Genomic DNA, 16,993 nt, shown 5'->3' with positions numbered 1-16,993 from the left:
ATGAGAGCAGCTCTGTGAGGCTGTACTGCACAGCACAGCAGCGCTTTGAGCTAAATGCTAACATTTGCTAATTAGAGAGAGTACAAAGCACAGCTGAGACTGCTGGGAATCTCATTAGTTTTTCTGATATTTGGTCATAAACCAAATTATTGGACACAGTTAAACTCTGACTTAATGATGGTGTTAGATTCAAAGTCAAAATTCATTACAGCTCATCATGAGGGGGACATGTGCTGTAATGTAGGAAGCAAAACATTCATTATTTGTGGAGACATTACACTGAAAATAAATGTCAACCTCATGATGGCACTAGAGTTCACCCAAGTCAGCAGAATGCACCTTCCGGGGACCACGAATGCCTGTACAGTTTTGTGCCGGTCCACCCCACTGGATGTTGAGTTGTTTACCAGGATGGAGGAAAAACTTTGACCTTCTGGTGGTGCTACAGGAAAAGTCAGGGCATCATCAAAGTCAATAAGCCTCATCTTCTAGGGGACCATAAATGTCTGTACCAAATGTCATCACAATCCATCCAATAGTTGCTGAGATATTTCAGCCTGGACCAAAGTGCTCAACTGACAGAACGACTGACACCGACATCCCCCGAGCCGAAATAAAGAAAAGAAAATTGGTGCTGTTGTTTCTTACGTCCTCCAGCTCCTTTCTTACACTTTTTCTCATCCAACTGTAGAAACATCACAAAATCTGTGTGACTCAACATGATGACCATCCTCACATAAACTATGCAATACTGCCATGTGCATCACTTAACCCTTCTGCTATAAGGTTACCTATAAGGTTACATGTCAAACAAATCATAACTTTTCCACTGTAAGTCAGCAGCCTCGCATGCTCTTTGATTTCACAGCCCTCTCTGACCAGCTGATTGATGAGCGCTTGTTCCACAGCAAGCATTCCCCCCTCACAGTCACTATTCATTGATTTTTATTAAAAATACTCCTGCTGCCTTTTGCATTGTGTTTTCACTGTAAACTCCCTGCTGGTCACATCTCATCTCGCTTTAGAGAAAACACATTACAGCTAGAGCCTCACATAAGAAAACCTCCTGTGGGACAAAAGAGGGACAAAAAAAAAAAAAAAAAAGCCTCAAATGATATGCAGGCCTCCTCTGGAGAAATTTAACGATTAGGCCTTTGAGTCTTTCTTGGAAGCAAACTCGAGTTGTATTTTTCAGCACAGTAATTTGAATGGCAGAGTGGAGACGATGAGATGTTGATGTACCAGTTTGTTGCATCCGGTTTAGTTGAATGCTGGGCTCTGTGAGAACGTCGCTGAATGAGCGCAGCCCTCTGCGGTACCACTTCTCAGCCGTCTTAGGTCCAACCCCAAACACACTCGTGAACAGCTGGCAGGAAACGAGGTAAGGACGTAATCAAGCAGACATGCTCTGAAATGACAGCCTCTTCTCAGAGGGGGTTAGCATTCAAAGTTTTGAAGAGCGCCACGTCCTTAAGAGATAGCGGATGCAAAATCGTTTTCACAGTGATTTGGAGGCAGCAGAATGGAGAAAGCACATGAACGATGGGAGTTGTTTTTCATTCTACTGACCTTTAGTGTTTGATACCTTTCATCAGAGAGTATTTTCTCAACTTCAAACGAGCGGCCATATCGAAGGATCTCCTGCAAAACATAAAAGTAGATGACATTATTAAAAGGAAAACACCACTGGTGTCAGTATCGGCATGTTTTCCTCTCGGTTTATGTTCCATCAGCTATTAACAAATGGCCCCAAATTTGCTGCACATTTGCAAACAGTTTCCACTTAAATCAGGTGTCCTCATTTAATTTCTTTTCAGGAAATAATGACTTTGTTGTTGTGAAACCTGGGATTAACACCGATTTTATGGCATTCATAAAAAGCCCAAGGTAATATTTTCCCCAGCTTCAATTGTTTCCTCTGAAACAACTTTGCTCTGCGTTTAATTGTCTGCCTGTTCTCAGCAGAGCACCAGTAATTTGCTGGTCACATTTTAACTGTCTTCATTATGTGAAGGCGTAAAATCAGACAGCAGTTATCCGGTTAATATCGACCATCTTCCGCGGGGAAATTGTAAAAGTTGTTAATGTTGGAAATGAGCCCTGCGTGTTGTGCGGTTTACAAGCAGCAAGTTTGTGCATTTTAAGCCCGTGCGTGACGGGATGACATCCGGCTTCAATGAACCAGTGAACCCGATCCAGAATGTGAGTACAGTGCAGTTTAAAGCAGCCTTCACTGCTCAATGATGCATCCACCCGTCCACCTCTGCTTTTCAACCCTCAAGCTAAGTCCAACCTCAAACACAAGGATAATGCTTCAACACACTCCCTGCTCCGGGGAAGACACACTCCGTCACATGCACAACGCCTCTCTCTCTCTCTCTCTCTCTCTCTCTCACACACGCACACACACACACACACACACACGCACAGAAAACACATACTGACTATTCATCCCCAACCCTGCCTCAGTGCTCCCAGACTTTCATGTCAGTAGGTTTATATCTTTTCTCCACTTTGGATGTTCAGTCAGCGGCGAGCGGTTCAGTCGCTGCTGACAGAGTGTCACTCCGATGTTCAAAGGCACATCAAGTGTTTTGTTTTTACTCTGTTTGGTTTCACTTTGTTTTTCGTGTCATGTCATTTTCTTGTTTTGAGCCGCGATCTGTTCAAAGAGACAACCTAGTGGAAAAAAAAAAAAAAAAAACTTCCACCGCTGGGCGCACGTCTGAATCATGTAAGAACAACAAGAGGGAGAGGTCAGTCGCAGGCAGTCTAATTTGGCCTCTGTGGTACAATTATGTTATTTTGTTTAATGCATCAGTGCTGAGATATTTGACAGATTTTGAAAGTTGCTCAGAGTGTGTATGTTAGGTTTAATGTGTCAGCGAGTTGGACTGCAGAGCTCACCTACAGGGATTCGGCGTTCTCTCCGAGCAAACATTTTTCGACACTTCCTCTGACAACCTGCCATGATTTCTGCCCCGAGCACGACTGTAGGTGATGGGATGATTGCCAAGTGATCCAATAAGACTTTTTTTTTCCCTTTTTTTTTTTCCCCCTTAAAAGACAAGGTAAATTTGTGTGATGCCTGTCAGTGTGTGCGCTCATGTGTGAGCATCTGTGTGGCAAGTTTTCTTAGCGCGTCTCTCTAGGACTCGGGATTTCAAAACCATTCTTGATATCTTGCTGAAAGATTGAATTTTTTTTTAACCCTCAATACCTCACAGCAAATGTGTTCTGCAATATGTTCCACTTCAGTGTCCACGAAGCATATTTGTTCAGATTGTTAATGTTAGAAGAAGAAAGATTCAGGTACATTCTTCTTGACAGTGCACAGAAACAATCAGAGACAAATTTAAAGAAATTCTCCAGCAAAAACCTTTGTTTTGAAATATCCCCTGTAGACTCGAGCTGGTCTCTCTATCAGAGCAAAAATGTGCCAAAAAAACTAAAACTCAGTATATATAGTTTTGATGTTTTTTGCAACTGCACTTGAAGATACATTCAAACTTCTTGCAATTTCCCGACTGACTGACCTTCATGTCTTAAAGTCACGATGGACGTCGTTTCTCTGTTCTTATTTGAGCAGTTCTTGACATCATATGGATTAGTACAGTTGTCCAATAGGGCTATTTACTGTATAGCAACATTTCAAGGACACAACACAACTGATGGTCTCAAACAAATTAAGAAGGCAGGAAATTCCACCGATTAACTTTTGACAAGACACATCTGTTAATTGAAAAGCATTCCAGGCGACTGCCTTAGGGAAGCTGCTTAAGATCATCACAATATTGTGCGACGCTGTCATCAAGGTAAATGGTGGCTACTAATTCCATATTGTTATTTCATAGTTCTGATGTCTTCGGTTCTACAATGTAGAAAACAATCAGAATAAAGAAACACCTATGAATGGGTAGGTGTGTCCAAACTTTTGACTGGTACTGTACATTGATGAATGATGGTGTTGTTGTATGTTTTTCTTATTGTCAACAAGTATATGGTGACTATGTTCCCAACAGCCATCACTTCAGTTGGAAAACCGGTTAGCATTTTAGCGCTTCCGGTTCTCTCCCTTTTTTTGAATGGGTTTTTGCGGTTAACACAAGCTCAAGACACTTCCATGTTTTATTCTACGACATAAAATGCATCAGTAAATACCCCAGTTGTGATTTCTTTAAGTTCTTACATCTCTTAAAAAGGCCAGTTGCTAACAAGTGGTTAAATGAGACTACAGAGGTTGTCAGGGACGTTAAACATCATCAAGCTGAAAACGAAAACCGATCTACTCACCAGTCCATCTTTACAGCCTCGTTGTGTTTATACTCCCACTTTTGCAAACTATCAGTAACTTTGTAAGAAGGAAGGCTTTTGTGGAAGAGGTCAGAGCTAAATCAAACCGCAAGTTGGAAGTTTAGTGGTGGTGACGTTAAGTCATGTGACTGTGGTGGAGTTTGTTTATAGCCTAAGATTAGCTTTTTACCTCTGGCAATTGTATAGGCTTCATACATCATAAAAGTGGTTCATTTTTGATTGTGATTATCCTGCTGAACGAAACATGCACGTGTTTATAAACTTTAGTTTGACACAGTTTATTTTCTGCAGTAATCCAAAGGCTATCGTAAAATCCCATTGGCTTTTTGTCAAGGAGCCAGGGTGATGCTAACTTCTGAGTTGGCCTTCAAAAATACATCATCCCTGCAGCACTCTATCTATGTACCACTCCAGTGTCACACTAATTGCCTCCTTATAGCTCTGACGTCCACTGAATGCACATTATTTAAAGAATAATACTGGTGTTATTCTGTGTTTTTCTTATAGTCACAAAAATTTATTTTCATTTTTAAATAAGGTCAGTAATTTCCTGCCAGGCACTGTAGTTTTTAGCACATGTTACTCAAACAGGGCTAAACGCTGCATTTGTTCAGAACTATTTTAGTATCAGTAAGTGGGCCCTTCATGTGTGCTGTTTTCCAGCAGGATGACTTTTATCTTCATGGGCTTGCTGTTATTTGAGTAGTAGTTGTTCATCACATCTTTCCTTACAAACTAAAAGAAAAGGGTCAAATGTTTGCGATGTATGTGCATGTGCATGTGCATCACACCTTTTCCTTTGTTCCATGCATCTCTAAAACAAGAGCAGGGAGCAACTGTCCCGAGACAAAATACAGCTGCTGCTTTTTAAAATGCCTTCGTCTCTCTCTTTGACAGTTTCACTTTAAGTGGAAGTACATCTGCTGTTACTCTGTCAGCTATTCATTTATCTTTGACTTAGATCATAACCCCGAATTTACAAGAGTCAGATATTGGTCATTTATATAATGCAGCACTAAATCACCCCTCGACATATTGCTGAATGTTAATATGTATATTAATAATATGTACAGTAGTTTCATAGAACTGAAATACAATTTGACAGCAACACAATTCGGCAAAAAGAGATTGCATTACAATTATAACTTCATCGGCTTTTATAGCTTATTGGTGGCAGATAGCGACACTCTTCATGTGCTGTGTTTCTGTTACTCTTGCAACTAGCTAGCAAAGACGTATTAGCTTTCACATACATTATACAATTCAAATGTTCAGAAGCTAACCAAAACCACCACGACCTAACTATCTAATCAAGCGTGTTACCATGAGGCGGTTAAGTTGTTCTTTGCAGCAATATCAAATGTGTGTATACCTTAAATTAGAAAGTGGCCAGGGTTACTGTTTTATAGTGGAGTTAGTCAGTTCTCTCAGTGTTGTTGCACTTCATATAAATCAGTAATAAAAGTCCATAAAGGTCATGGTTTACTGCAGCATTAATTTTGACTGTTTCAGTTCATCAATCACATCTCCTATATTTAGCATCGCTGCTGGCCGTTCTCCAATGCCTTTTCCAAAGTGTTTAGAGCGACTTCCTACCTTCAAGGCAGGCACTGATTTTAGATCATTTCACAACAGTTTGAAAATCATGTTTAAGAGACCTGAAAGTCATGTGGTGAGAGATGTGATCCATCACAAAAGACATTACATCATGTATTGTTTGCAAGCAGGGACTGATTTGAACACTTTGAAAATTTGAGAGGCAGCGTCTGAAAACTTTACAGTCACAAGCTTCTGTACGTTGTCAGAAAATCAAACCCAGAAGACTAAAAATGTTTGCTGTCCTGTGCATTTAGCACGGCCGCCCAAACTGAGCACTATTGTTTCATGACAACATGACTCTCAACACATCACACAGATGAATTGGCTGTCAGCTGGACTCTGAGTGGACTCTCGGCCTTACCTCTATGAGTTCCTTAGTATGTTCCCCCAGGCAGGGCAGATCCTGAGTGTCCCCCAGACTCCGCACCTCAAAGGTCAGACTCTTCAGGACAGATCCGGCTCTCCTGAACGCCAGACACGGACCCTCGATCTCGTTGAATTCATAGCTCTCTGCCAAAACTTCAAACGCTTCCTATGGCGAGAGGCAGGCAAGGACAGGTGAAGGGAGGTAGAAGAATAATGTAGGAGAGTAGCTAAGATAGCAAAAATAGAGATTTTCACTCGTATGTTAAATAAGGCAGGCTTACTGTATTTACACAAAGGAAGAGAAAACCAGGGGAGTAAGAGACCAATCGAAAATGTGTCAGGTGTGCATTCACATGTGAGATGCACTGAACCAGACAGGAAACCAGACAGAGTACTGAACTCCCTCCAGTTCCTTCCTCCCTCCCCTGTCAGCCCTCTCTGTCCCTGTCCCTGTCCCTGTTGCTGTCACTGTACAGCAGGACCTGCTGCATGTTGGTTTCTTCTGGATGACCGGACAGAGACATTAGAGGCCGGTGAACACCAGATTGGAATCTGTCATTTTCCACTTGTTCACAACAGGCTGCCCACAGGGACAGCCACTGACTTTCCCTTTACAAACCCTCAAACCCTGAATGAAGGTATCTACTGTAGAGAACATACAGAGAGAGCACAACTCTGCTAAGACCATACACGCCTCTTTTTTTTTTTTTAATTCTAAAGTTGTTTATTAAAAGCTGTGCTGCAATTATAGTGAAAAATTTATTGAATTGACCTCCAACTCTGCAGTTCACCATCAGCTCTACGAACTCACTGTTTTGGTTCACTCTCATCACTCTCGTAGTTGCTCTGTAACAGCACTGTCAAAAATTCATTGTATGCTGGTGAACACAACAATTTACATTTTCACCAATGACAATTTTTATCTTATCAATTTTGGGGCTGCAACTATTAGCTGGATTGATTAGTTGACAATTGTTTTTAAATCTTATGGACTAAACATGCATCAATTGATAAAAAAAAAAAGTTAAAGTTAAAAGTTAATTGTTAACTACACCGTTAGGAGATAACATGTCCATGTTGTATTCACAGCTTTGTTGTATATTGTTGTATTTACAACAAGTCAGACCCCATGACAACTGAAATATGGAAATGTATTCATGATACTGATACTATAGCACTGTCAACAGACAAACTGCGATCCAGTTTTGTAGCATTGCTCTTAAAGGAGATAACTGTAAGTTTTGCTATTGCTACATAGGCAGCGTTAGCATAAACAACTGTTTACTTACTAGTCTAGAAAAAAAAAAACGCTGCGTGCTGAGCTCAGCATCACACTTTACTCCTTTACTCACCAACAGCAGTCTCCAGAGGTGGAAAGCAACCCTTTTGCAGCCGTTTTGTCACAATCTAATACCAACCAGTCACTGTAGTGTCCAGTCTGCCTGAATGGCACTGCTTTGAGGGCGTATTGTAACCACTTGTCTTGCAAATGCAATGATGCTCTTCGCATTAACAGCTGGTTACTTACCAGTCTTGGTAATGTTGGCTATGTAGAAATAGCAAAACTTACAAATAGCTCCTTGAATGGATGTGTGTGAGTCATATAGATTTACTTTTAATTGCACTGTGCATTCAGGAATTATGGCAATTTATAATTTTTTCTTAGCATTTATAGAGCTAAAAACAAATGAATGACTTTTTTGGGGTCAAAATCTATTACGTACTAAATCTGGTAAAGACTGGACTTAATATTGCCATGAGGAAAAGAGAATTGATATAATAAAATATTTCCGACATTTCATTGTTTAAGAGTTATAGGTAAAACTTTATTAAATGCTTAATAAATGGTCACATGATCCTCACTAAATCCTACTTCTAGTTACTAGAACTAGGAGGGTCAACATCATTTGCATTTAAAGTTTATTGTTATTGCAAAGAAAATCACTTCATGGGACAACTCCACTGTCACACTTTCTAATACTGGCATGCAGCTGAATAGTTGGCGCCGTGTTCAGCTGGATCACTTCACGGTTTGCTGCTGCTCAAGTGATGAGCTACTGTTGCAGAACCAAACATGTCACCACAGAAGAGCTGGATCATCAGTGTAGCCACTCATTAGCTAAACAGGTAATATGTTTATGTCGGTTATGACAAAGTGTTTCAAATGAGGTTTCTGTCTGAATGTCTCTGGGATGGAGCAGGTTGGTGCAGGGAGGAATGAAGAGCTGCAGGTGGGTTTTCTCTCTGCAATATGAGAACTCCATCACTGCCAACACCACCTTCCTGAATGAAACAAACTGGTTTTCATTGAAACAAGAATATGAAATTCTTACTTATATAAGGTGCCAGGTGTAGTTTCTTCAGTTTAAACCCATTAAAAAAAAAAACATTAACAACAATTAGGGAGAAAAACTACAGTTTTTGAACATTTACTCAAACTGCTCAAAAAAAAAAAAAAAAATTGTGCAGCACGTCTAAAATATCATGGAAAAGAGTATTTGTACAATTATCACATTTCACTCATTTATATAAGCATATAACTCAAAATGCTAATGTGTCACTGCATGAAAATGTATTCTTGCCAAACCCCTAAGCATTTAGTGTTATGTGCTTCTCTAAATGAGAGAAATGTGATAATTGAATTTTGTGTTGATGTGCTATCTCACTATGTCATTTTAATTTGGTGTGTTTTTACTCTGTACGCCTCCTTCAGAAATTCTACCCCAACCCACAAGTTTTATTATTAACCTCAAAGATGAAGTTGCTTCTTGCCATGTGTTGAATTTTTACAAACCCAGTATGGATAAAGCAATTTCTTCTTTCTTTCTACCTTCTTCAACCTATTCAAATTCTGTGTGCGGAGTATTATGTCTGTTCAGTCCATTTCCATGCATCAACAATAATGATGAAGGAGGTCTGATGCTGTGCAAAGCTGCTCCTTCGATAAAATGAAGTTTTTGTGCAACAAAGAATGCTCAGAAGCAAAGCCACCTGTTCTCACTACAAAGGGTCAAACTGAAAGAGTTGAATTAAGTGGCACCCATCAAAAGAGCCAGACCCACATGAAAGAGGCCTCTGACAAAACAGCAATGAATTTATTGATGTTATTTTCAGAGTTCAACTGAATGCTAACTTAAATTGCTTCAAAGCAACCTTATAGCAACAGTATACCACCAGCTTGCAGCTAATGTTTTTGCAAATTATTAACACATGAAACAGGTGTCATGATAGTGCACTGAAAGACAAAGGTTGTGAAAGGTTGTGAACATCTTGTAATTACTGGAAAGCCACTGTGTGTTGTTGAAAACCTAGTGGAGCAATAAAGGAACATTGCAAGAAGCTCTCCTGCAAATACTGTATGTAAATCGAACTGATTCGTTTTTACAGCTCAGCAGCAGGTAACATGAAGCAAGAGGAAGAAGAAGAAGAAGAAGAAGAAGCAACAACATGGGCATCATACTTACGTCTTCTTTTTCCAGCACTCACTGAATGTAAATCTAAGGGACAGGTTAGGCTTGACAAGAACTAGTATCATGTGTTGTCTGCCCACGTCCAGAGGCAAAAGTGTTTATAGCTGTTCCAAATGGACACTTTCAAATTCAGATCATCAAAGAGAGGTGAGATATGATAATTGATAAAAAATAAATAAATAAATATGGAGATAACAGTACACACTTTCAGGTTCTCCTACAAGGAATTCATAGTGTTGCACTTGTTTACAGTATATTCACAAAAAGTGACAGAAACAGTTTGAGAGGGAAGTTGCATCACTGCATGAACTGGGCATGAATGTTGAAACTGTCAGATTCAGCCCCCTCGTGTTGGAGAGAAAGGCGTGGGGAAAGGGCATCTCAGACACTGTTAAGCCACCTGACAAGAACTACAAGAGTATACTGATGCCTGAAAAGAGTAATCCACCAATTTAGCAACATCGTCAGACTCACGATGGAAGATGTAAAGCGATGCACTTCTTCGAATGGCCCCTTGAGGCTGGCTCCAAAAGTGAGTCAATCCCCTTAGACTCCCATGTTAAAATGTCCAACTTTACAGCAGAAATAAACGTGTTTACAGCCCGGTACAAAGAATGGTTTTGGTCTCTCAGGCTAATTCCCTCCCTTCTTGTTGTTTGTTCCACCAACTTCTGAGAAATTATCCAGGGCTCTAACAGGGATTTCCACCAGTGCATGCAATGTCCAGCTGGGTGAAAATAGTAGCCAAGCTGGTTGACGGGGGGGGGGGGGGGGGGGGGGGGGGGGGGGGGGTGCTACCACTGCTGCCCAACAACTTGAGCTAAAGATGTCTATAATTTTTATTAATTAATTAATTATTAATTAATAATTTAATTTTTTTTTTCTCTAAAGTTCACTTTTTGGCCGCTAAGGATCTCTCAATCAAAACAATAACAAATGACGGAGTACGATGATGTCATGAATTAGCGTGGGATCATGGGAGTTGTTGTCTAAATTCTTAAACAACTCATTCCCATTTTATTTTTAAGGTTAGAATTCCTTCATTGTTCAGGAGGTTTTTACCAGGAGCCAAATTATCTACAAAGGTCCCCTCTTCTCCAAAGCAAACGGACCAGGTCATTAAACCCGGTAAAAACCTTGAATCAAGCAGTTTCAGGATAAAAATCTGTGTTTCTCTGATGCTCTTGGGCGGACACAGAACATTAGGGAGGGGCTGCGAGAGGAACTTGAGAGCCAGACGTCCAAGACTAAAATCCTTCATCCGGTTAAAGGTTACAGTTATAAGGTTATAAGGTTATAAAAAGTGACGGTGACATGACATGAAACAGTTGGAGAGTAGTAGACTGGAAATGTTTTAATGTCCGGCCATCTGGACATCAGGCTGGGCGCTTATGGAAAACTCTGCTCTAATGCATGATTCACTTAGAGCCCTTTACCTTCTCTGACCACCTTTTCAGGCTTGGCAGCTATTGTACAATAGTCCTTTTTCACAGCTGACATTTTAACTTGTCATAGTGTGAAAAGCACAGGTGTTACTAATAACACTGACAGCTGCTCAGTTCTATTCAAGTGTCCCCGTAAGCCATGACAGTGTGGCACTGACCCTGAACTTAGGAAAGAGATAGTAATGGAAGACTTAAGGTGCTGCTGATGACCTGTTGTCACTTTGCAGCCAAAGGAGACAACGTTTGATTCTCAGTAGGATCGAAACTACCTTTCACAGTACTGGGATTCATTTAATTCAAGTTCAGTAACAGGATATTGCTTAGTGTAGCTTTAAGAAGAGGAAACAGTGTGTTGTATCTTCTTTAAAGCCTTAAATAGCACAAGGAGCTCAGAAATTAGTCTGTAATCACTAGTGACATTTGGGTCAGCAGCACGCTACCGCTCTGCCCTTTATGTAATGCATGAATTAGTTATGTTTAAGCATAATAATAATAATAATAATAATAGAAATTCATATGAGTGAAATACCACACAGCTGATAAACTAGTCTGCCATAGCACAGTGCCTGAAGGACACATACTGGAAGCCACTACAGGCTAAGGAATTCTAAATCCAGGACCTGGACTTGATGCAGCCCAGTGTGACCAAAGTTCGGGACAAACTCTGCCATATTCATGCCTTCGTTTCCCCTCCTCTAGCCAAGCCACAATCTGAGGTCACTGCACCAGCAGCAGTCCTGTGCAGACGTGCAGCCTCAGGTCAGTGAGCAGCCGACTCTAGTCCAGCTCTCCCAGGAGACGCAATGACCCGTTTACTGCAGCACATGGAAAGCAAACCACCCTTTACATCCCAGCACACACACGCACAAACTGACACACACATACACACAGATATACAAGCACACACACGCACAGCTGGGTTCTCCTCACAGCATGCGACAAATAGGAGGAGCAAGCTAATAATTGGATAGGTGATAGGGCACGCTTGTGTAGTACCAGTGTTTAGTGTGCAGGGTGTGTTACAAGAGGTTTGTCTGGAAATATCTTGTTTAATAATAACCACAGGCTAAACTCTGGATTATCAAAAATAGACATTCTGTGGTATAAAATCCAGTAGAATAAGAATGTAAGATTCTCTATGGGGAGAATGAACTATATCAATTCAAAATAATGCAAACAGATTTGCATGCATGCCCTTTCACCCCCTTCTTTGCTCTCTGCTAAAAGTGAAGGTAGATATAAAAGCTAAAAGTTGGCGTCACATACACAAACAGAGGTGTAACTCAAAATTCAAGCAATAATCTATAAAAGTATTCCAGTCTTTGCTAATTAACAAAGCTAGGCCTATCTTAAACTAGCTTAAGATAGCTTTTAGCCTAGCTTAAGGCTAAAAGCAAGGTGTAATCCTAATCGTAGCGACCTGGGTCCAAGTCCAACCTTTTGCCCTTTGCGCTGTATCATCCCCTCTCTCTCTCTCTCTCTCTCTCTCTCTCTCTCTCTCTCTCTCTCTCTCTCTGACTTTCCTTTCTCTCTCTCTCTCTCTCTTTCTAACTATTGGAATTAAGGCAGAAAATATTTTTATCCAATACTTTTAACTTCAAAAGTCACAGCTGGGCATTGAACAATCCCCAGCCAGGTTCACCACTTTTTAGTGTCCCCTGAAAACACTTCTGTTGTGTTATGTGTATTTGCATGTGTTGTCAGTTTGATGATGTTTTCTGAATTTGCAGCGTGTTGTGTCTTCTTAAGTTGCAGCTCTCAGGGCCACTGTAGTTCCCAACAAAAGAGCTATAATAGACCTAATGTTAGGCATCTACCCAACATCAAACAGCAGACAGGGAAAGTAAGCAATTAGCTGGTAAATACAGTGAAGCATTTAGCAGCTAAAGAGCCAGATATTTGAACTCAAAACTAATGCTACTGTGTCTACTGGATATGCAAATTGGAAACTGTTTGCTAACACAATCAACATATCTACTATGTCAGTTTTGTGTTACAGCTTCTTGTGCGTCCCCAAAGTGGCCAAAATATTATATTGCAGGAGCAATAAAAAGCAAACCTCTAAAAATGATGGTGTATTTCTTTAAATCAGAAATGATTTTATACTAGAGGGGTGATTTGATTGAGTTATTGTGTCTTGTTGATGCTTGTCATAAGAAAGTGGATGAAGTGACTAAAACACGAACACCCAGTTATATCACCTAATTCTCTCACCTGTAGAAAAACAGGATTTTAAGATGCTCAACACATACAGTTGTATGCATAAACAGCACACACGAACACAGTGGTGCACCATCACATACACATAAACACACACACACACACCCGCTGCAGCTGGCCTGTCAACTGTCATGTTGTTGTAGCAACTGCATGAACTCAGCGCTGCAGGCTTGAAAACCCACCCTGCATATGCATTTATCTAATTAATCAGGAGTTAAGGCTGGTAGGGGGACTTGGTGCGCAGGGACGTTGATATAGCACGCCGATTTACCCCCCGCCATCGGATATCACGGACATGCCTGCGAGTCATGTTCGCACAGCAGCCCATCACACTGCACGCGCAGAGAGAAACCACGAAAGGAGGTCAGAGAACCCACAGAGAAGAGTTTTAACACGATTAACAGCTAGGAGATGGATTTTATCTCTCTCATATCTAATGAATAAGTAGAGGGCATAATTCTCAATTTTTTTTTTCTTCATATAATTTCAAGATTTACCTCAAATGATGAAACGCACGGTGTCTAACTTGTTCCCTAAGAGCACCTTCAAAGAAAAGTTCAAAGCATTTTAATATGAAATTTAACAAGATTTAGTCAAGGCAAGAGTAAACCTTCATACATCTTTCCAAAATAAACTAAACAAGTACTGACAAAGCAGCAATGTGTGACCCATTTCTGATCCTTATAGCTTTTTGTTTGTTGGCTTTTTAAGTTGTGAATGCTAACTCCGCTGGGGGATGGAAGGAATCAATTTGATGCATTTAAGGTTCAGTGCTCCCATACCCCCATCCACCCAGCTCCTCATCCGTGGCGTGTCTGCTATCAGTGCATTTGAGGCCTTGTGCTGCAGGGAAACAAATTCAGGATGTTTAGCCTTTTCTCCCTGTACCTCTTCCTCCCACTAACTCTTCCTTTGCCTCTCCTCATTAGTCTGGCATACTGTGCGTGCTTCTATGTTTCCGTGTGTGTGTGTGTGTGTGTGTGTGTGTGTTTGTGTGTGTGTGTGTAGGGCAACATTTGATGTTGCATGTCAATCAACCAAGATACAAATGTCAATTTTTGTGTCATGGTGCACCAGGTTTATGGTAAAAATTATGACAGCAGAAGACTAGAGGGCTGAGCAGATACAACAAGAGAGTGTGTGAGCTTGACTTGTGTGTATGTGTGTATGTGTGTGTGTGTGTACTCGTGCAAAGAGTTGTGGTTTTCCCAGTCACACGGCGAGAATAATACAGCAAGAGACAACAAGAGTGAGAGTGAACACAGTATGAACGGGTAGAGGGGTGGGGGAGTGCGAGGCAGAGATGGTGAGGGATAAAGAGGGAGCAGGGAAGAATAAATCAATAGTGCACGGCTGTGGAATGAAGGGCCGCTTGCTGCCAGTGTGTGATTGACACCTCACTGGGGTGCTGCTGCTGAGATGATGCTCATCCTCTCTTCCTGATCCTGACACCTCCCCCCAACACCTACTTCCTCCTCCTCCTCCATCACACCCTGCCGGCCCCGGATGCCCCCCCCCTCCTAAAAATCATCGCAGGTTATTTCCTCTTACACTTCCTCTCTCTGTCTAATGGATCGCTCCACACATACAGTTGTATGCATAAACAGCACACACGAACACAGTGGTGCACCATCACATACACATGAATACACGCACGTCATCTAAAGCCCCTGGGTAGTGTATATTTGCCTTACTACATTGTATCTTTGTAAAATAAATTGGTCTTGTTGATTAAATAAATTGGTTTTTGATAGTGGTGAGAATTATATGGGTTTATTGTTTGTCCTTGGGTAAGACTACCAAAACAAGCCATGGGTTCAATTTGAAATGTTGATGTTATGCGAATCCCCCTGTGGCTTAGGCTCCATAATTAAAGCGCAGATACGAGAGTGGTATCAATCTTCTCTTGTAATTCTTGCCAAAGAAAGTGTATTTGCCGAATTGTTGCAGATGTGTTTGTTTAAAGTTACAACAGTTACTACGGAGTCAAAGTCCTGACACCTCCTCCTGTTTGTTCCACGCGCTTCTGTAGCTCCAATCTCTCTTTCATTATCTTTCTGGAAAAGTGAAGGGGTTTGCTATTCATATTCTACTAATACATTTGGTATCTACTGCAGCACTTTCTATTAGGAGTTCAAATCTTTTAGCAACGTAGCAATCGTCAGTATTTTTATAATAATAATGTTTAAGATGAAAATGTGACAACAATTACTTCATTTACATCTGGGATTAAAAAGCCCATCATATCCAGAATGTATCTAGATATGAATAATTTCACCCTGGTATTAATACGTCTCTCCTGAGTCCACAGTGAGATCTGATCTTTCAGTCCAGAAGAAGAAGAGGAAGAGGAAGAGGAAGCTTGGTTGCACTACAAATTGCCAAGTTTCACTTGTATATTTTTGTTGGACCAAACTGAAAGCACACAGTTGGTCCATCTGGTAGCTGCCTACAGCTACCACCTCACTGGTTTGCAACAGTAGCACATGATTACGTATTTCCACCCACGTAGTTGTTGAATATGGACTGACGACGCAATCGCATTTACACTTGTGTTCAGTGTTGTCAAAAATCCGTCCCTGACCCACTCTGGAGGTGGTTTTGTCAGATCACAATCCTTACTCATTGCGTCTTAGGTGCCTTTACATCTGTACTTTAATGTGGTAAAGCATTATCCAATTGCAATCACCCATAATTATCAACAGGTGTAGATGAGGTAAATGTGACAAATGTGAAAGTCGCTCCTAGTGATGAACCTACAGAGAATTATCACCTGAATATGCCGCTTCCCTCAGCTTTATGGAGCTTTATGGTGAGTTTCAAATGTCAGGCCTGTGACTTTACAGCTCTACTGTTCACTCTCACTGCTCTCATAACACTGTTTCCGGCCATGGGAGGCAACTGCTTTCAGCAAACGCACTCGAAAAACCCACTAAATGCCCAGCACCAAACAGGAGACAGACATAGCTAGAGACTAGTTGGTGAACACACAGGAAAAAAATAACAGTTAAGGTTCAATATCAGACACAAAATCACTTTTCTGGGCTTTAGGAATGTTTTACAAATATAAACCTTTATGAATTTAAGAATAATTGACCTTTGCAGGTGGAGGTTTCCTGTCAAATGTCAGAATACACAGAATAGCTGTTTTCAGTGTAATAGCCTGTTAGCCAACACTGTTTTGCTAGCATACTGCTGGAGAAGCTGTTGCTAGCTCTAATTGTAATTTTGTGAAAGAGCTGCTTTGTTAGTTAATGCTCTTGTAGAGTAACGCTGAACATGAGTTAATAGAGACTCACTTAACTGAGCTGAGAGACTCAAGTTTAACTGACTGATGAATACATCTTGGAAAAAGTAATTGTCCTTCTAACAAATGAATGTCCCACAGAGTTTAAGGTCCCCTCTTGTGGATGTTCTACAGAATTCTATTAACTCTGGAGTCTGCATTATTGACATGAAACATTAGCTCTTGGGGCTGGGAGGGTGGGGGTGGGGTCAGCAGAGACAAGCATTTTTCTAAAATGTCTAAATTCCTGTTATTTTCAGTTTTATTTGTTGATATATATGTTATGTATTGTG

The 16,993-nt window shown here is 40.8% G+C and overlaps 1 protein-coding gene across 1 annotated transcript in view; it reads right to left on the bottom strand.

Annotated features, from left to right (window-relative positions):
- dntt (DNA nucleotidylexotransferase) overlaps positions 1-16,993 on the bottom strand; it is an 83,203-nt gene that overhangs the window by 55,683 nt on the left and 10,527 nt on the right. The window contains exons 4-6 of the mRNA XM_022743928.1: positions 6,275-6,445; positions 1,570-1,641; positions 1,243-1,366 (exon numbers count right to left, since the gene is read on the bottom strand). Of these exons, the coding sequence (XP_022599649.1) occupies positions 1,243-1,366; positions 1,570-1,641; positions 6,275-6,445 (367 nt within the window). The remainder of the gene's footprint in view (positions 1-1,242; positions 1,367-1,569; positions 1,642-6,274; positions 6,446-16,993) is intronic.

Source organism: Seriola dumerili, unplaced genomic scaffold (assembly GCF_002260705.1).
Source record: "Seriola dumerili isolate Sdu_G_001 unplaced genomic scaffold, Sdu_1.0 BDQW01000073.1, whole genome shotgun sequence".
NCBI classification, from domain to species: domain Eukaryota; kingdom Metazoa; phylum Chordata; class Actinopteri; order Carangiformes; family Carangidae; genus Seriola; species Seriola dumerili.
This window is presented reverse-complemented; position numbering and strand designations above follow the sequence as displayed.